The following is a 22239-nucleotide window of genomic DNA, read 5'->3' on the forward strand; positions in this document are numbered from 1 at the left end:
ATACTATGACAGTTGAATGTGTACATCAATTTTATAGTGAATAGTCATGTGTAACTGGTTTACGTCTTCATACTTGACATTTCAATACTTGGATGTTACTGATTATATTCTACATTCATCACTTGTTTATTTCCTTTCCTCAATGGGCTCTTTTTCTTAAGCCTTGTAGCATTCAGCTCTAAGGTTGCAGCCCTGCTAGTAATAGCATGGTAGCCTTTCTTCAAACCTAAAAAATAACATGTCATGTTCACTTGAGCAGGGACCTAAAACAAAGGTTCAAGCTGCATCATGTACCACTTGGTTCATGCTTCATTACATTCAGTATGTTAACATACTTTCACCAGTTTAACCTTCACACAAACTACCGATGTTTCTGTGCATTAAGTTTCTTGACAGAATAATTTGTTCCAGAAACGTGTAACTTATTAAAGACTGCCATTTAAATCCCTCATTTTAATTTGATGTCAGCCCCACAAGCCTAACATCCTCCCATGTTTATACAGACCATTGTGATAATGACTTTCCCACACAACCATAATTATGAAAAGACGATCAATGAATTAGTGCTGTGGTGTCTCTTGGAAAATCCTCCACTCCTATCTTCAAGTAAACCTTGAGGTAATGTACAGTTAAAGGTTGAAATGCTGCTGCAACTAGCAGTCTACTAGAGGCTGCATAAGACTGCGGGGTAATGTCTGGTGCAACGATACATATGCAGGATCTTATGAAATACTTTGTAGTTATGTTGCACATCTACCTATGGAATACTTTGGAATAATATGAGGGGAAAGAAAAAATGAAGCAGTACTTTATTTTTATTGATTAAATATTACAAGTACTACATTAACAATCATTTAAAATCTTGTAAAACATATGCCCTAGGAAGTGAGCCTTTTAACACTAAAAACTCACAAAACATACCTAAGTGCTTGGAATTGACGTACTACTACAAATATATAGATTTGTCAACTGTAAAAGATAAACATACCATAAAACCTCAAACTTTTATGTTAAAAACAAACACTTACAGGCGACTGATCAAGACAAATGCATTTTGTGAAAGTTTCCTGCATTCCTGATTGAAGCCTTTGAAAGAATAGAGAGACCTAAGGGAAGTTTAATCAATTCAAATTAATAATTTTGACATTTAAATCATTGAGAGATTTAAAATTTACTCACCCACAAACTAAGAGAAACTTTACGTACAAGTAGACAGTGAATCCGGAAAGATTTCAAAGTCCTTAGACATCAACCATGCTTGCATTTTGTAATCTGCGGCAATCCTGCAACAAGCATACGGTAACCAAAGGTACCTGAAACGACGAGGGAATCTTTTAAACCACAGTAAAAAACCATCTAGGTGGAATATCACCTTTCAATTCTCATTTAGGGTTATGGTATCTTCAAAACCATTCAGATTGTCAACATCAGATTTAAATTAATCATTGCATGAAGAGAAAAATTTAAAATTTTAATGAGGAAAACACTTACCTACTTTTAATGTGGCTCGATGTATTCCACTGACTAACAAGATTGGTGCACAAATAGACAAGGCCATAGTCAAAACAGCTTTCTTTGATTGGGTCACATGAATTCTCCACAGGTGCGTCAATTGACAATTTCAGTCGTGATGTTTGGACAAACAACCAGAAAATGAGATTCCACGCTCAGTAGACCAGCGAGTGAATATGGACAACTTAAAAGTTCAAAATTCGTAATCCTTCCTTGCCATAGTAACCAAAAGTACCTGAAACATCAAATATGGAATTAAAACAAATTTAAAACCTTTAAAGGTGGGACTTGAACTTTAAGTTCTCATTTTGGGTAAGGAGTCTTCAAAACCATTCAGATTGTCAACATCAGATTTAATTTAATCATTGCATTGAGAATAGCTAAAACACATTCAAGAAAAGACCTTTACCTGTTTTTAACATGAGCGAACATCTTCCCTTTGACCAGCAAGACACTTCACAAAATCAGGTCAAATTGTTCTTTAGCCATGGCCAAGCACCATATTCTTTGGTTGCACGGATTCTTCATAAGCATGTCGTGACAATTCCAGTTCTATGTATGGACAAACAACCACGAATTTTGAAGATTTCACGCTGACAAGTAGACTATTGAGAGATCCTTCCTTCCTTCGCCTCGGTAATCAAATGTACAGTACCTAAGAGGTATAGAGGAAATCTTTAAAACATTGTAAAAATGCTAGAAAGGTGTGATTTTACCTTTTTATTTCTCATTTTGGGTAAGGAGTCTTCAAAACCATTCAGATTGTCAACATCAGATTTAATTTAATCATTGCATTGAGAATATTTAAAAAATATTCAAGAAAAGACCTTTACCTATTTTTAACATGGGCGAACATCATCCCTTTAACCAGCAAGATACTTCACAAATTCAGTGAAAATTGTTCTTTAGCCATGGCCAGGCACCAAATTCTTTGCTGGATTCTTCATAAGCGTGTCGTGATAATTCTCGTTCTTATGTATGGACGAACCCAACCACAAATTGAGAAGATTTCACGCTCACAAGTAGACCAGCGAGTGATCCTTCCTTCCTTCGCCTTGGTAATCAAATGTACAGTACCTAAAAAGTATAGAGGGAATCTTTAAAACATTGTAAAAATGCTAGGAAGGTGTGATTTTACCTTTTTATTTCTCATTTTGGGTAAGGAGTCTTCAAAACCATTCAGATTGTCAACATCAGATTTAATTTAATCATTGCATTAAGGATATTTAAAAAAAATTCAAGAAAAGACCTTTACCTATTTTTAACATGGGCGAACAACTTCCCTTTAACCAGCAAGTTCAGTGAAAATTGTTCTTTCGCCATGGCCAAGCACCACATTCTTAAGTTGTACGGATTCTTCATAAGGGTGTCGTGATAATTCCAGTTCTTATGTATGGACGAACCCAACCACAAATTGAGATTTCCTGCTCACAAGTAGACCAGCGAGTGATCCTTCGCCACAGCAATCAAATTAACAGTACCTAAAAAGAATGGTTATCATTACTACATTGTAAAAATGCTAGGAAGGTGTAATTTTACCTTTTTATTTCTCATTTTGGGTAAGGAGACTTCAAAACCATTCAGTGGCAAAAATTTTTTAATCATTGCATGAAGAGAAAATTTTAAATTCTTATGACAATCCTTACCTATTACAAACATAGCCGAACATCTTCTATTGACTAGCAAGACCCTTGGAAAAACTGGTGCAAACAGATTTATGGCCGTGGTCAAGCACCAATTTCTTTGATTGGGTCATGTGAATTCTTCATTCGCTAATCGAGTGAATTTCCGCTTGAATCCATCCACAGCAGAGGACTTCATGCTCCCAAATAGACCAGAGAGTAAATGAGGACAACTCCAAAGTTCTTAGATATTTTATCCTTTTTTCGCATTTTAGTGATCAAATATACCTGGAATATCAAGAGGGAATCTTTCTAAAAACAAGTTCAGAACACTTCTAAAGTGGGACTCAAACTTTTATTTCTCATTTTGGGTAAGGAGTCCTCAAAACCATTCAGATTGTCAACATCAGATTTAGTTTAATCATTGCATGGAGAGAATCTTTAAAAATATATTCCAGACGAATTCTTACCTACAGCATGTCTGAATTTAGCGATGTGGTCCAGCAATGGCGTTGTGAAAACCGAAGCTCGCCTGTAAAGTAATTATTCATTATTCACTTTCAACCAAAACATGCTTTACAATCTAGTTCAATAATTCATGAAAAGTATGTACCTTCGTACCATAAATATATTGTATATTCAATTTGAAATCAAAAGCAGATTAAATATAACTTACCATAAATTTTACAGTATTTTTAAGACCAATGACCCAAGAAATTTTCAATCCTTAAAGTTTACGATAATGTACAAAACACACGAACACTTAATGTATACCCAAGCACCATTAGCCCTACAGGACTTCACTAGGGCAATATTAATAATACGTAAAATTTACCTTTTAATCAACAAGTGTTCTCGAAAATTACAAGTCATTTAATAGTCATAGATATGGCAGCTATTATTATTTGCTAATTCCACCAAGTGAAAGAATGCCAGGAGTAATATGGACGAAGCATTGATCACAGTACATAATTAACAGTGCAATAAATAATACTACATTGGTAACCTGAAACAGGAACCAAAGTAATTTTCAGCAATAGAAGTTAAAGCAATTGAATATCTGCTAGATAAAAATAGAACAGTGGTTCCCAAACTGGGGAGAAATTTTAAGCTTCCAGGGGGGAAATGACGACACTACCTACTAACTAAAACAAGAGGAAATTGTCCTCATACCGTAGCACGTGCGGCAATTTGTTATCCATTCAACTGTGAAATGATCATAAGTTCTCACCAACATGATACTCAAGGAGAGAATTGAAGTGTCGGGCCCATACACAGGTGTATAAGCAGCCTCACCCTTCTAATTTAATATAATTCCAAAGTAGAAGAGCATACTAAAGTCCTTCAATATATATTAACCAGCTCTATGGTTATTCTTAGTTATTACTAACTGATCTCTATCCAATTCACTGTTTATCAGTATATTTTCACATTCGGAAAATTAAATAAGTAAATAGTATCGTGTGTTTTAACTACTCATACATACGAAAGGGGAAATCTGGATGGTTGAACTAGGTGCAGGGGGGAAATGACTAAAAAGTTTGGGAACCACTGCTATAGAATATCGTGGCTGCCCGCTTCATTATAAAATAAACATGAAGACTATTCTTCACTCAAAATATATCCTAATTAAACCAACTGACTAGGCAATATATATCCATGACTAAGACACTTTGGCTCCGGGCATCAATGGTTAAAGGTTATATACCCATCTTAATTCTACGCCACTTGTGTAAACATAACATTTAAATACTTGACCGGCTTAAGTGTATAATATAAACTAAACCTATCACAATGACAGAAAAGGAGACGAAAAATCCTTCAATTTATTAATTTCTTTTTTATTGAAAGATAATCTATACTATAATAAGACATACGCAAGACAGGAAGGAAGAAGTTAAGGGTTGCAAATCCAACCGGAATGCATCAATGGATTGGTCCCATACCAAAAAGGATGGACAAATAGAATTCTGAAGTACAATACTCATAATATCACCTTCCTCACTTTATTTCACCAAAAGAAAAAATATCTCTTGTTAATCTGACTTTGAACAGTTATCCAAAGCAAAAGTAGTTTAAGATTATTAATATATTTGTCAATTGTCTGACACCTAGCACTTTTCATTTCGGAGGTGATAATTGTCTCTGTACCTGAAACTTAAAATTTAAAAAATAGTTTATCAAAAGTATAAAAAATAATTACAAAACCTAACTTCTGATATCTTTCCTTTTCATCTACAAGAACTAGAGAACCTTTTTCGCACGTAAAGTTCAATAATAAAATAAAATTCTAGAAATTAAATCCTCCATCAGGAATGTTGCCGGACTCGAAGTCGAAAGCTTGGCCGTTGGTTGTGCTCGTGACTCCGTCCCCCTCCTCCTCCGAGAAGTAGGTTTCGATGAGACTCAACGCCTTTTTGTACACTTGCTCGTTCTCGTGGTTTTGCAGATCCTCAATCTTATCCAGCGCACCAATTTCTTCAATCACTTGGCAGAGTTCGTCAACCTGGTTCAACTTCTCGGCAGTCTGAAAGATGGCGGCCTTGACTGAACAACAATCCCTAATTCTATCCTAAATTTTGTACTCTTTATATTAATTACTTTATTCCTTGTAATTATTTGAAATATCTGACCTAATATTTACATATGTATTCTTTTTCATCATTTTAAACATGAACTAATATCAAGTGTTCTTTATCATATGAAATGTCTTAACCTAAAATGAAATAGTGTTTTGTAAAAATTTGAAACTTGTGCATAACAATTTAAAGACAAAGCCAGGTAAATATTAACATCAAATCAAAGTAAGGTCTGTCAACATCAAATAAGATTAAGCCAGGTAAATTTCAGTATAAAATCAAAGTAAAAAGTTCTGTCAACATAAAACAAAGCTCACCTGCAAAATATTAGCAATGCCATCTAAAACTACCATAACAGTCTTTGCTTCCTTGGCCGTTAGCAAGTTGCAGAATGGAGGCAAGACACCCTGGCTAACCAGAGAGACTATCTGCGTCATAGATCCTCCGGATGTGAAATTAGTGACGACCCACGCGGCTTCCTTCTGTGCTTTGAAGTCTCCCTGAAAGGCATCCGAGACTACTTAGTAACTACGCACAACTTTAATAACATTAAATCATTGCCAGATGCGGTCATTTAAAAGTGTGACTTCATGATTCCTCAGTATGTCAACATCAGATTATTATTAATCATGGAAAAGGTATTGGAACTAAAATAACAAAAAAAAAAAAAAAGAATTTTTCTTCATTTTCTATTTGAGAAAAAATCTTTGAGCTCGTGTTATCAGCCTTTTATAATTCATAATTACTGTACGATCTTTGTTCAACATCATCTAATTAGAGTTCATGAAAATTTTTATGCAATATAACTTGTATAAAAATGATGGCTAACTACTGAATCCCTACAACCTTGGGAAGAACATTTATATAATGTAAATTTCATCACTTGATGTTTTAACTATTTGGCATAATGGACACTTTATGAAAGTTTGGCTAAAAATTCTGTACAGTATACAATAAGGAAACAATTCTATTAAATAGGATAAAAAAGAATGAAATGAACAAGGCAAAACCATCTCTAGGACAATCTAGCCAAATATGTTTCAATGTATAACTTGAATAGCAAAAAAAGTTTAAGATCACACATCCACAATAAACTCCATCGATACTAGGCAACACAAACAGCGTACTTACCGTAGCCAACACTTGACAGATGGGTGGAATGAGACCGTGATCTATCACAGCTTGTATCTGCTCCGTGTTTCCTGCGGTGATGTTTGAGATTGTCCAGGCGGCTTCTTTAACAATATTAGGTCGTGGATGTTTTAGTAGTTTCGGGAATATGGGAAGTGTGCCGGCCTTTATTACTACGTCTGTCTGCAATTCAAAAACTGGTATGAATATACATTTCTACAATAGCATTCAATGAAAGGACAGGTATCCAAAAGGCTTAAGAACACATTCCTACAATAGCATTCAATGAAATGACAAGTCTCAAAATGTCTGTGTACATTTAGTTAAAAGTTCCCTTAAATTAGATAGGTACTGTATTGTACATTACTCAATAGTCAAACAAATAGTACTGCTTACTTGTACATCACTGCCAGTCACAATATTTCCTATGGCTCTCAGAGCTGGTGTGACTACAGAAATTTCATCGCCGTTCAACAATTTGACCAACTGCGGCACGACGCCGGCATCGACCACCTCTTGAATTTTGTCGTTGGTACCATCGGTTAGGTACGAGAGGGCCCAACATGCATCGGCTGCAACAGGAAGCAAGCAATAGAATACATGACAGAAAATAATATTAATTTTCCAACTCTCAGTTTCACAATAAATATCTGTATAAGTAATCTTTACTCGTTTAACCCTTTTACCCCCAAAGGAGGTACTGGTACGTTTCACAAAACCCATCCCTATACCCCCTTGGACGTACCGGTACGTCCTTGCAAAAAATGCTATTTTTTTTTTTTCATATTTTTGATTTGAGAAAATTCAGGCATTTTCCAAGAGAATGAGACCAACCTGACCTCTCTATGACAAAAATTAAGGCTGTTAGAGCAATTTTTAAAAAAATATACTGCAAAATGTGCTGGGGAAAAAAATAACCCCCTGGGGGTTAAGGGTTGGAAATTTCCAAAGAGCCTGGGGGTAAAAGGGTTAAATACAGTCGAGAGAACCGAAAATTGAATATATCAAAACACTACACCAAATTGAACGTATAAAATGCGACGTAGCAATTGAATAATGTTACCTTGAACTTCCTTATCAGGATGCATTATCAGGTGGCCTAGAGCTGGCAAACACTGTTTAACAACTTCAAATGGAGGAGATGGATTTTTGTTCCGGCAGAGGTTGCTCAACGTCCAGGTTACATTACGGAGGAAAGAGCACTGGAAAAACATACATGAGCAAATAAGTCTTCGGATTTTCTCACTTGTAATTCATAAGTAACACCTTTATAATAATTTAAACCCATTGGAATAATTTATTGAAAATACCTACTTCTGTGCCGGGCCCAATCAGTCCCAGGAGTGGTTCGACAATGCCAGCCTTGATGATGAAGTCTCTCAACTCCGGACCATCACCGGCAATATTACCCAAGGCCCAAACAGCTTGTTCGGCAACGTTTGCGTGTTCTGATCTGAGCAATCTGACAAATGCAGGGACAGCACCAGAAGCTGAAAATAATTAAAAGTTACATTATTATAAGGCTATAACCCTAGTTGGAAAAGCAAGATGCTATAAGGCCAAGGGCTCCAACAGGGAAAAATTTGCCTAGTGATTAAAGTATGTAACATGAATTGAAATGCTGGGACAGCACCAGAAGCATAAAATAAACATTACATTATTATAAGGCTATAACCCTAGTTGGAAAAGCAAGATGCTTTAAGGCCAAGGGCTCCAACATGGAAAAATTTGCCCAGTGAAAAAAGTATGTAACATGAATTGATTAAAATATTGCATAACTTCATACCTACAGAAACATGGACATTATTGCAGAGAGAAGTAACCCTTACCTGTTACAGCTTTAGTTTGATCAGAAGTTCCGGATGCAATATTTGTTAAAGCCCAAGCAGCTTCGAACTGTAGAGCAGGGCTGAAAAAGACAATGCATAATACTTAGACACTTGACTAAAGTAAATCTGAACACTAACGACCTAACATTATCAGATGCACTTTCTAATCAAAAACGGGCCGGACTAATCTCGGCTAAACTTGAAACCACGCAGAACGCGTGATCTCTAGCTATCGCCGAGCAGTCCGACGCCATCAGATGACGCGCATGTGCAGGATTTCTCATCATTTCAAGTGATATTACGTAACTGAATGGGGAAGGGATGAATATTCACCTGTCGGCTCTGTCCAAGAACATTACTAGGGGGGCGACCATTCCGGCCTCAATGATGGCATCGATGGGAGGATTACGTTCTCTGGAGAGCATCTTTCTGGCCGATTGTGTTGCCGCTACCTGTTTGCTACAGTCTTTGCTCGAAATGCCGTTTATGATCTCCTCCAGGCTCATTTGGTACCCCTGGAAAATAAAGTATACACCATGTTAAACGAGCACAACCATTGTTCAAGTCAATTTCAAAGAGCCACGATTTCAGATGCCATAATAATCAAACAGGAGTGAAACAGTTCCGGGAAAAGAAACTTCTCGTATAGAACATACAAGAAGGCCGTTTCCTGAACTGCCCATCCGTCAGATGACACGCATGGAGTTTCATCATTTTAAAGTAGAAATATTTACATCAATGACCAGTGCATGGGTGCCAGAAGGAAAGGGAACCCAAAAGTGCATTACAAAATAGCTTATAAAAAAAGGCACAGTAAGCTAGAAGAAAGGAAGCGATTTCAATTTTGAATAGTGGGTATACTTGAGGGAAAAGGGATACTGCAAAGCTCTTCAGAAGAAACGCTAATACATCAGTAAAGGTAAATGGAAGGCACAAAATCTAAGAGTATAAAAATACTGGTAACTAATCCTTATAATCAACAGTTCCAATTAACTTACTCCAGTATTTTGTTCCTGGAGGGGAGACGTCGGATCATCTAGGGATACATTTCGTCTCTTTAGGAGTTGGTCATCTTTCTTGGCTTTTCTGAGTTCTATGCTGGTCTCCTGCCTGCGCCGTCTCATTTCCTGCAAAGACAATTAGATTAACTCCTCGTAAACAAAGTTTTGATGGAATAACTATAGAAGCATAAGACAATTCAATAAACTTTTTGCAAACAAAAATCTGAAGGAATAAACTATACAAGCATTTTTTTTTTTTCAAAATATTGGAACAAGTAGGCAGGACCAACTTACATCCATATCCTTCCCGGCATTTTTGAAGCTTTTGAGACGGCTTGGCCCAGGGCTGTTTTCACGGGCATGAGCCGGAGTGGGCATTCTGCTTTGGGACTCCAGGGTCGTGACTTTAATCTAAAGTTTCTACTAAATATTAGGAGGGGGCGGTTACCCGATTACACTGCTTCGATTCCTGTAAAATAAAAAGAAAATCTGGTATATTTTGATGAACAATAATGCTTTTCATCGAAAAAAAAAAGTCACAACGGCCACAGTTCTCTTGCTTGAGGGTACACTCAGCCACATTCTATATAATTTCTCTTACTCTTGTAACAAGTTATTATAGTTTATAAAGGAAATATTTATCTTAACGTTCCTGTTCTTAAAATATTTTTCCTTGTTGGAACCCCGGGCTTTGAGCATCCTGCTTTTCCAACTAGGGTTGTAGCTTAGCAAGTGATAATAATAATATAAAGCCAGATATAAAAAAGATTCAAAACACTTTTGCCAGTATTAGAAAACGTGTAATACTAGTTAACGCATTGCAAGACATGGTGATACTGTATTACCTTTCAAAAAACTAGTTCAATCTGTGATCTTTACTGTGAATAGTATACTTACTTTCAATAAAACGAATTGGCCATTTCGTAATACTATACATTGCAATCATGATCAGACTTAAAATAGTTTACTTTCTCATGTCTTAGCAATTTCAACTACAATCAGCTGGTGTCGCAGATGATCACTTGTACAACGAAAAAACGCCATAAAACTGAACATACGCTTTTCTATAGCAACAATTTACGGCTCTAGTTCAACTAGGAACTACAGCGAGCTTGCAGTTGCAAAATTACAAACTAAAATTTCATCATTCTAAGTCACCCAAAAATAACCTCAACTGCTAGTTAGCATGGATGATTTTTAAGTGATTTCTAAATAAATGGAACAGATTGGTTAACCAGTTACTTTGTACGCACACATTTCCTATCAAATTTTAATAGACGATTCCCTTGCTATTAACCTTTATAACAGAAGTGATATCTTTTCAATAAAGTAAATTTCCAAGACACTGGTCTCTAAATCAAGAATTAACGAGAGGGGCACTAAGCAGATATCCACTGCAGCAGCTTATTTCCTTTATCATTTGCTCGACCTTAATATGTATTAATTAGCGTGGATTTTCACACTCAAATATGAACATAGTTCGAAGTCTGACAACGATATCCAAAACTTATGGCCGATTATGTGAATTGGACATTTTGCTTGACCGTGACCTTCCTAAATTTAATAACTTCCCGCTTTTTACAAAACAGTTAATCTCTACAAGTTTCATAACCAAGATTAAAATTGTGGCCAGGAAGGTGTTTACAAACAAACACACCACAACCTCCTTCCAATTTCGTTGACTGAAGTAATCAGTTATAAGGACTCAAGAGTCAAATTACAGGAAACCTTTCGAGATTGTTCATAAGCTGTACTTTATGAACCGTTAAATTACAGGAAAAAGATTATACTAACAAGGATAATTGCCAACCAGCCTAAATTGAGGCATAGTAGATACGAAATCTTAAGATTACTACAGAACGCTACCACAGAAGGTCCTCAACTTGCAAACATGATTGGTTCCAAGTCAAAAATGGTTAAATTTTGGCCTAACCTACAGGCCCGCCTATGATTTCCAGCAACAAGAAAACTACAAAATAGCCTGGTTTCATATGCAATAGATCAAGTTATTACAAATGTTATTTTGCTTTCAGTATTAACCCTTTTTCCCCCCAGGCTATTTGGAACTTTCCAGCCCTTAACCCCCAGGCATTTTTTTTTTCAAGCACATTTTGCAATATATATACTTTAAATTTTTAACAGCCTTAATTTTTGTCATAGAGGGGTCAGGCTGGTCTCATTCTTTTGAAAAATGCCTGAAGTTTCTCAAAGTTATTAAAAAAATGAAAAAAGAAAAAAAAAAAGTAAATGGCAGGTTTTTGCAAGGACGTACCAGTACGTCCATGAGGGTAAAGGGGTGAGTTTTGTGAAACGTACCAGTACGTCCAATGGGGGTAAAAGGGTTAAATGATACATTATTTCTTGGTTATTTTCATTTAGATGAGTTTGTATCTCTGTTTGCAAGTTAAGAACCTCCTTTACGCACTAGTTTCCTCAAATGTGGCAACTGCAATAAACAACTGCACATAACGTGACAGTCGAAATCACTGCTGTGTGCCTTTAATCTTGCAACTTAATAAAACCAATCTGCCTACTTTAGGCGTCGGTAGAGTGTAGTTGCGTAGATAAATTCTGTATTGACCAATATTTACTGGGCGCTTCAAGAAAATAAATGTACATACTAAAACAAAGTCTAGTTCAGTTATATTAGTGAACTGTATGGGTGTACTATACATACAAACTTTACATTCACCAGAGCTACTAAAGCTGTACTGTAAATGACCAATTTTGTTTAAACAAGCGCCAACATATGCGGGGTTACCTTAAAATTGGTATTGTTTAGTAAACATTCCTGTAAAACACTTCAATATCACCTATTAAGAAAAAAGTGGAATAGGTTACATAAATTGGGACTAACTTAGGTCCTAAATACCAACTGAATCCTGACTATCAATGAAAAAGGCAAGGCTATAAACCCAGGTGTACAAATCATAACCTATCACAAATTATACATTTCAGGATACAAAAATTAAACTAAAGACTCCCTGGGACAAAACTACCTTACTTTAAGCTGTAAATTTTATTTCAATCTTCACAATATCATGCACAATCAGCAAGTGTCACAGATAATCAATTCTGCGACATAACATGCCACAGAACTGTGTACCTGCTTTTCTATAGCAACATTTAACGGCTCTAGTTCCACTGGGAACTACAGCGAGCTTGCAGTTGCAAAATTAGAGATGAAATCTGCTCTGATTAGTCTCAAGAACCCTCAAATACTTTTTTAATACTTATCACACGAATGTTTGGGTTTGCCATTTGATGGCAAGTAAACATGACTTGGAGCATTTCTGACAAATTAATTGTGATAAATCTTTCACACCCTAGCTATTCAAAAAAAATCTGCTTTTAACATTGACCTTATTCAGACTTAAAAGATCTTACAATTAGGAAAAACTATCTAGCACGATCATTTAATTTGATGTGGCCACTGCAACGTATTCAATAAAATGACAACTCCACAGTTTTGTCAAAACTTGTCAGCATTATTATTATTTGCTAAGCTACAACCCTAGTTGTTGAAGCAGGATGCTCTAAGCCCAGGGGCTCTAACAGGGAAAATAGCCCAGTGAGAAAATTAAAAATAAAATATTTCAAGAACAGTAACAATATTTAAATAAATTTTTCCTAATTAACTTAAAAACTTCAACAAAACAAGAGAATGGTGTGCTGGAGTGTACCCTCAGGCAAGAGAACTAACCCAAGATAGTGGAAGACCATGGTACAGAGGCTATTGCACTACCCAAGACTAGAGAACAATTGTTTGATTTTGAAGTGTACTTAAAAACAAAAATAGTACATTTGCCAACCAATTACTTGCCATACAGTCAATCATAAATACTGAACATTCTCCTAAAACACCTAACTAGACAATAATGCTTTTGTCAGATAATTAACCAAAATACTAAATTTCGCTAAGATTTTTCACTTTACTATTTAAATCGGATTACACAATATTCTACACTACTTCATCTTAGTTATATATTGTGTTCTTGGAGCCTTTGTATATCAGCGGCCAGTTCCTCACGAGTTCATTAAAAATGGACAACTAAACTTTCCCCCATAACCTAACCTACTTACCTAATGGGGGGGGGGGTAAAGCTCCCTGCGACCCCCTCTTACACTGAGGTATTCTAAGTTAAACATAATACATAGAGGTGGCCGCTATCATACATACACCCGGTGTTCTTTCAACCAAAAATGTTTTAGACAATCTAATGTATAAAAACACACTAACTACTGCTATATCAATTGGTGTAATTTCCAGAAAAATTCCAGAAGCAATGTTCACACATATCTTAAGAACCAAAATAAGAACCATCATAAGGAATGCATATTTGATTAACTTCCATTGTTGAAATCTTATTAAATTTTAATGTGGTCACACATGACGACCATCCTACCCACCTGAAGGTAGCACAGTAAAAACCTACGTGACTTTAATCTAGCAACCTTATAAAACTTGTCCGTCTATCTGAAACGCAAGTAGAGTGCGGCTGCATGTTTGCAACTTTAAGATTACGGAAACCTATCTTTACCCAATATTTCAAACATACTTGTTCGGTAGTTCAATTATCATAATCTATAGAAGGTACTCAACCTAATAAGTTACAAGAAGCTGTTTGCAAGCATAATGTTAAAATTTGGAATAGGAGACCCCTAACATGAATTCCATGGCTAGAATTCACAGCTACAAAGGTCAACAAATAGTAATGTATTTCCTTATCTTCCATTAACCTCAGCTGATGTGTTTGTATCTGTAAATGTTTATGAGCTGAGGTCCTTCCGTACATCATAAAATTAGTATCGTCAACTTTAAAACCGATACATCAACACGCTCACAGTTCGACTACGGACAACAAATATCCGGCAGTAGCTCATAGGCTTGTTAAACAATTCTAACAACCGTATTCAGTTTGCTCAGAAATCTCCCTATTAAATGACGATCGTTTATGTTACACAAGTACAACAAACTCAACTTCCCGGGCGTGAAAAAAACCTGTCCAACTCATAACTCTTGCTCATCCGCAATCTTTATTTACTTCAAGCAGTGATTTAAAGTAATTTAGTAGCTAAACTACAGTATTGTTTCACAGAGACCAATTTATCTGGTTTTTGAAAATGGCACACAAAAAAATTATGAAGAACCAGCATTTAATATGCTCTCTATACTAGCAATAAATTCATTGTTGGCAGTTACACCCTATTTATAAATTTCAAATGTCCACTGAATAATACAAAAGGTTTATGCTTTAACCAAATACTGGTACAGTACATTAAAAACAATCTATATATTCTACTGTTCAGAAATTTATCTCAATACCAATAAGGTTTAAAAGCCACTCATGAATGGCAGAGGCAAGGGACAGTGAGACTGCCATACAGGCTGTCCATATTTACATATGATCAGTGCCCAAGCCCTCTTCTCCCAAGCTAGGACCAAGGAGGGCAATAGGTTACAACGACCAAATTAACTACGAGTTAGAGGAGGGGGGGGGACTAAACTTAAGCCTGGTTATCACCACAGGGACGTTTATTGTACTAGGAGCTAACTCTGATTTAACCTCCTTTCTCCCAAGTTAAATCATTTGCATGGGTAACATATGCTACATCAGAAGGCTCTACAGCTCTTAGTAAACATGCTAAACGGAACCTACAAAGACTAAAATAACTACAGCTGTCAATTTTATCAGTCGGCCAACAAAATTTTGAACTTTCATAGTTTCCTTCAAAAATAGGATAAAACACACCTTGTGGCATTAACAAGATTTATCATCATTGGACAATAAAAATGTCACTTGTGCCTTTCCTCTTGCAACCGAATAAATCTTGACCGTTCGTGAGGAACGCAAGAAGAGTGAGATTGCGGGTTTGGAGACTTTACTAAGGGTGTGTACTATTGCCCATTTAATTTGTTTGTAACACAAAAACTACCGTACCAATTTATACCAAACTTTGCAGTCATGTTGCGTATGACCCAAGGATGAATAAAGGTACAATTACACACCAGGATTGAAAATCAAAAAGTTAAGTACACGACAAATACTTTAACTACTGTACTTTCTCCAATGCTGTACAGAAATCCCTTGATTGTGGTCGGGAAGTTCGTATGATTGGCCTTGATTTTAGTGCTGCCTTTGACCGTGTTAATCATGAGGCCCTTGTTTTCAAACTGAAACAGTTGGGAGTGGGTGGGTAGTTTCTTAGCATTATTATTGATTTTTTAAGTAATAGATCTCAAAGAGTTGTTGTTGATGGGCACCATAGTGATTATAGGAATGTGATATCCGGTGTTCCACAGGGTAGTGTTCTTGGCCCATTACTTTTCATACTATATACACATGACATGTGGTTTGGCCTAGAAAACAAGCTTGTTGCATATGCAGATGATGCAACTCTCTTTGCATCAATTCCATCCCCTGAATGTAGATCTAGGGTTGGTGAATCCCTTAATAGAGATTTAGCTAGAATTAGTGCATGGTGCAAATTATGGGGTATGAAGTTGAATCCTAACAAAACTCAAAGTATGATTGTAAGTAGGTCAAGGACGGTGGCTCCTCAACATCCGCATCTCAGTATTGATAATGTTTCTTTAAATATGTATGACTTTCAAAATTTTAGGTGTGATTCTCGACAGTAAATTTACTTTTGAGAAACATATAAGGTCTCTGTCTTCTTCAATTGCACAAAAAATAGGCTTATTGAGAAAGTCTTTCAAGATTTTCGGTGATCAACCTATTCTGAAGAAGTGTTTTAATTCTTTCATTCTACCTTGTTTTGAGTATTTTTCTCCTGTTTGGTCTTCAGCTGCTGATTCTCATCTTAATTTGTTGGACAGAAACTTACGGTATATTAAATTTCTTATTCCTGATCTAGATATTAATCTCTGGCACCGTCGTTCAATTAGTTCATTATGCATGTTGCATAAGATTTTTCATAACTCTGACCATCCTTTACATTCAGATCTCCCTGGACAATTCTATCCTGTTCGTAATACTAGGCAGGCAGTTAATTCTAATAGCCAGGCCTTCTCCATCACGAGACTCAATACTACGCAGTACTCTAGAAGTTTTATTCCAGCTGTTACCAAGTTGTGGAATGATCTTCCTAATCGGGTGGTTGAATCAGTAGAACTTCAAAAGTTCAAAGTTGGAGCAAATGCTTTTTTGTTGACCAGGCGGACAGGAGTCTTTTTATAGTTTATTTATGACATATTTGTTTTTGATGCTGTTAATAGTTTATATATGACATGTCTGTTTTGACGTTGTTACTGTTTTTAGAATTATTTATTGTTAATTTGTTCTCTTCATTAATTTATTTCCTTTCCTCACTGGGCTATTTTTCCCTGTTGGAGCCCCTGGGCTTATAGCATCTTGCTTTTCCAACTAGGGTTGTAGCTTGGATAGTAATAATAATAATAATAATAACTTAGTCTGTGAACATTAAGCAAAAACCACATAACCAATTTCAACAAAACTTGGTGGACGTGTGGTGTATGACCAAAGGTCAAATCCATTAGATTTTGAAGAAAATACATCGAAGTACAAGAATGCAATGGAGATAAGATCAAAATAAGTATAATTTGACATTGAACGTAGGGTAAGACAGTAGACTTCAAGCATTTGTTATAGATCTACTCATTTAACTACAATACTATAAAGAATAGTTAATACAGTACTGTATTATATTACATTCCTTTTCAATCATTACATTCTTGATTTAGGCATCGCCGAGCTTTGACGTTGCGTGGCCCCGTCAATTCCGCAATACTCTTAAAAGGGACTTTTCATACTTGACCTAATGAGACAACCTAGTAATTAACCACATAGTACTGTAAATATGGCAATTAACAGCAATATTTATAACCAAGGCTAACTTTAAAATTTCACTGGATACAACTAGATTTATAAAATATTAGAATTAGAGGGGCACCCAGTAGAGTACAGACCTCAACCACAGCAGCTTATTTCTCGACCTTAACATTTAGTACTTGGCGTGGAATTTCATACTCATATGAACCAAGTTAGAAATCAACGATGTCCAAATTTATGGCTGATTACAAGAATTGGACATTTTGCTTGACCTTGACCTTGCAAATTTAATCATTACTACCTTTCTACACAAAATAATCTCTGCAAGTTATATTTTACGATTAAAATTGTGGCCAGGAAGCCGTTCACAAACAAAAAATGGGCAAAAACATAACCGATCCAATAACACGTGTCGTCACAAAACAACTGTACTACCCACTAGATGGCAGCACAGTAGAAGCTCTAAGTGACATTACTCTAGCAACCATATAAAACTCATTCGTCTATCTGAAACGCAAGTAGAGTGAGGTTGCATAACTTCTCTAATCACTTCGGTCGGCTTGAAAACACAAACTTAACCTCGTTTTAAACAAAATGACTATATGTATAGCCTTTAAGGTTTTCAACTTTGCCTGTTAACGAGTACACAGTGGACAAGCTACTCCTGGTAGTTATGTTGTGTGCCAACATCAACAATGCTCATTCCTAGCAGCTGTTAGTCAGTATGCACTTTAATTTACCGTATGCAGTCATAACTGCACCTAGCATGATTATCATACATAACTACACCTAGCAATTAACGCATATAACTAGCATTTACATATAACTAGACCCAGCACAACTACCCTATAATATATAACTACACCTAGCATAATTATCAATAACTACACCTAGCACAATAATCAATAACTACACCTAGCACAATAATCAATAACTACACCTAGCACAATAATCAATAACTACACCTAGCACAATAATCAATAACTACACCTAGCACAATAATCAATAACTACACCTAGCACAATAATCAATAACTACACCTAGCACAATTATCAATAACTACACCTAGCACAATTATCAATAACTACACCTAGCACAATTATCAATAACTACACCTAGCACAATTATCAATAACTACACCTAGCACAATTATCAATAACTACACCTAGCACAATTATCAATAACTACACCTAGCATAATTATCAATAACTACACCTAGCATAATTATCAATAACTACACCTAGCATAATTATAAATAACTACACCTAGCAATTATTATATATAACTCAACTAGCAATTCTAAAATAGATCCAACAATTACTATACTGTATAATTACACCGAGAACAATTATCCTAAATAACTACACCTAACAATTTTATATATAACACTAAGCAATTATCAAATAAACTACACATAGTAATTGCCCAATAAACTAGACATAGCAATTGTCCTATAAACTAAATTTCAAATAAATTGTCAATATTTTAGGATAAATTCATCTAGCGAAAACAAAACTTTTGTATGAACTTTCTCCATCAAAAATAATTAATATATATATTGTAGCATTAATGACATTTATCATCAGAGGACAATAAAAATGTCACTTGTGCCTTTACTCTTGCAACCGAATAAATCTTGAACGTTCATGAGGAACGCAAGAAGAGTGAGGTTGCAGGTAATAATAATAATAAAAAAGCCAAATTTGTTACTTTGATTATTGCAAACCATTTTCAATCATTTGTTTGGATTTAGTCACCTTAATGTTTCATTAAATAAATAAAATACCTACAATAAGGAAACGCCATCAAAGAGCTACGTAGTAGACTACAATTATAAAAAGGCGGACAGGATTTCTTTCTCCCGCTCTAGGAGCGGGTCAGGTCATAAGACCAAAGAACATTTAATTAACAGGCTTTGTGATAGATCTGATCAAAGGATAGCCCAACATATAGACTAAAGGTCACGACTAAAATGAATACAAAAACGGCAATAGCACGAGACAAAACGATAAAAGCACAGCTATTCCTTGCCGAGCGTCGGCAACAAAAGTGTTCCTTTTGCTAAGAAATATTCAGCTTGGGACGATCAGTGGTTGGTATAGGGGAGTAATGAATTTAAGTTTCCAGTGACGAGTAATTTTGAAAAGATTCTCATAAGTTGAACTAGGAAATATATTAACACGTTTCAGAAGAGAAAAAACCATACGAATTTGGCTCGACTGTGCAGTTCAATATTCACATCCTTGAAGTCTACAACTTGAAAATTTGCGATTTCTGCTCAAGTACTTTCGAGGTAACTAGGGGATTCAATGATGGACGTACGACCTTTACATAAAGTCGACATAGATAACCTTAGGTTGAGGTCAGACAAGGACATGATATTTAGTAAAACATCGTCAAGCTCTCTAGATCAGTCCGACGCTGAACTACAAACCTGCCGTCCCATTAATTCCCACAACTTAAAAATATATAATTCTAGAATCACAGTATTCTGTACACAATACTAGGGTATGTAGTTGGTTGTCAATATTGTCCAAAATAATAGTGAACTAGTGTTTCGCACAGCGTACCATGTACCACTTGCCAAAACAGAAGCAACAGAATAGGGGGTGTATGTATGATAGCGGCCGAATTAGAATACAGCAGTGTAAGGGGGATTCAGGGGGGGGCGTTAGCCTCCGGCTAGGTAAGAAGGTAAAGACACGGCTTGTAAGTTAGGATAGGGTGGACGATGTACAGTTCTTATGCCTGCGGGAGGAACTGGCCGCTATTATACAAAAGCTCCAATTAATGTTTAATTGCGAGTAGCAAAAACCACAGTGATTAATTATCGTAGAGGAGAAAATATGGATGATGACGATAGAAGGGATTCTCGTTTTCTATGAGCAGTAGGCCTAGTGACCTGAAAGATCTGCTCGCATACCCGATACCAATTGGTAGTCGTTTCGAGGTCCACCAATTTATACTGTAACCGGCGTTGACTCGGCAAGGGTGCGGAGTCATCCTTGTACCCCTTAACCTTACTAGAACAGACCAATAGTTCATTTCTCCGCACATGTAAAGCAACGCACTGGGGTGTGGTACTTTTGTGATCCAACCGCATTTACCTATCGTTCGCCATGGCCTTTATTATCAGGGGCGGGGCAGAAGGGATAGAATCGCTGTCCTGATCGCTTATACAACAGAGGTTTAAAGGCCGCTCATGAAAGGCAGAAGCTAGACAGTAAGATTGCCATATCGAGCAGGACAATGCCTCAGAGACTGACTATATATAAATATCAGCATCCAAGCCCCTACTCCCACACAAGCTAGGACCAAGGAGGGCCAGGCAATGGCCGCTAATGACTCAGCAGACGAACCTATAGACTTCCAAAAACAGCCATCATTAACTCGATGGTGGTGAGGTTGCAGCAACCAAAGAAAAAGTTTGAGTTATTGATCGGGGCTCGAACCCCAGTCTAGCGTTTATCGGTCAAGGACGTTATCACATCGGCCAGAATGCTCACCTATAAATGGCGTACGGTTAGAGAGAGAGAGAGAGAGAGAGAGAGAGAGAGAGAGAGAGAGAGAGAGAGAGAGAGAGAGAGAGAGAGAGAGAGAGAGAGAGAGAGAGAGAGAGATTAAATATTCCTTTATGCATTTCAATGTCTTTTGGCTAAATACATTCTGGATAAATTTTCGAAAATGGGTATACCCCTCTTCAGGATTACTTACCATTAAGGAGAAGGCAAACTCTGATAAAATCTATTAATAAATACATACAAAAATCCGAAAATTACCATTGGACGCTTCGCTTTAGCTAATAAGCCACGAGCATAAGCCACATAACGGACATTTCGACCTCATACCAAATAACTAAACTAGGATTATAGATTAAAACCGTATTAAATAAAAGATAAGCTGATATAGTATAAAAATACTCGAGAAAACCTTGAAAAATATTAATCAATTTCCGCACGACGTGGATTCATTTTTATCAATGGCCGGTTTGTCCCTCACAGTCACATGGCTACTCCAAAATAGATCCTATTTACTCACAATTCCTTGGGTAATTACGTATATAAATACATAACATATATGCACAAGTAACAAAAGACTGCGTGCAAGTTAAAATCACCGTAAAATCAAGTAAAAATAATAAGAAAACAATGATATACTTACTGGTACGTCGGGACTTGGAGGTAACCGTCTTTGTTTGGTGTGACTCCGACTTGAAATGGCTGGGGGTCAGGGTTGCCAGATTATTTCGACTGAATTATCGTACATGAGCCTTAAAATTGTCGTTTTTCAACCAAAATTATCGTACACAGTTTCAATATAATTATTAGGGTGTTACATGATTGACTTATTTCAAAAGATTTTAGTATAATTGTTTAATTAAACCCACACACAACTACATTGTTTATACCTTAGGTATGTATCGTACATCGTACCGGACCCAAAGTAATCGTACACGTACTATAATTATCGTACGAATGGCAACCCTGCTGGGGGTAAATTTAAATGGCTGAAGAAGGACGTCGCCCATTGGTCGGTTCCCGAAAGAGGACGTCGCTGATTGGTCGGTTTAAACGCGCGGGTTCTAAATCTTCATTTGATTTCCGTTTTCTTAATCTTAATTTTTAATATATTAAATCATTAAAACTGGCTTATTAAAATCTTAATAATATTCTGGATATTTATAAAATAGAAATGGATTGTTATATTAGGATATAACTATTTTCGAAATTGTTTTTAAAGGGGATCTGCTA

General features: G+C 36.2%; 1 protein-coding gene and 1 long non-coding RNA gene across 2 annotated transcripts; both read right to left on the reverse strand.

Moving 5' to 3' along the window:
- Positions 1-867: 867 nt before the first annotated feature.
- Positions 868-3584, reverse strand: LOC137627773 (uncharacterized). Its single transcript, XR_011041218.1, has 5 exons — positions 3159-3584; positions 2768-2993; positions 2346-2589; positions 1922-2167; positions 868-1747 (listed from the first exon to the last, which is right to left on the reverse strand). It is a non-coding gene; the product is annotated as an uncharacterized lncRNA (long non-coding RNA).
- A 1374-nt stretch (positions 3585-4958) lies between these two features.
- Pen (Pendulin) lies at positions 4959-21796 on the reverse strand. The gene is made up of 11 exons (XM_068359076.1): positions 21650-21796; positions 9969-10143; positions 9672-9800; positions 9007-9188; positions 8674-8753; positions 8159-8334; positions 7908-8046; positions 7241-7416; positions 6845-7027; positions 6031-6213; positions 4959-5661 (listed from the first exon to the last, which is right to left on the reverse strand). Exons 2-11 carry the CDS (start codon positions 10050-10052, stop codon positions 5425-5427), a joined length of 1569 nt encoding a protein of 522 aa, XP_068215177.1. The 5' UTR covers positions 10053-10143; positions 21650-21796; the 3' UTR covers positions 4959-5424.
- Positions 21797-22239: the final 443 nt, after the last annotated feature.

This window comes from Palaemon carinicauda, chromosome 35 (genome assembly GCF_036898095.1).
Source record: "Palaemon carinicauda isolate YSFRI2023 chromosome 35, ASM3689809v2, whole genome shotgun sequence".
NCBI classification, from domain to species: Eukaryota; Metazoa; Arthropoda; class Malacostraca; order Decapoda; family Palaemonidae; genus Palaemon; species Palaemon carinicauda.

Excerpts from the sequence above, each read along its gene's own strand:
- Pen (XM_068359076.1), bottom strand. The coding sequence starts at position 10,052 with ATGCCCACTCCGGCTCATGCCCGTGAAAACAGCCCTGGGCCAAGCCGT. Across the intron at positions 8,335-8,673 it reads TCAAACTAAAGCTGTAACAG|CTTCTGGTGCTGTCCCTGCA; the intron begins GTAAGGGTTACT and ends AATTATTTTCAG. Across the intron at positions 5,662-6,030 it reads GCATTGCTAATATTTTGCAG|ACTGCCGAGAAGTTGAACCA; the intron begins GTGAGCTTTGTT and ends GCCATCTTTCAG.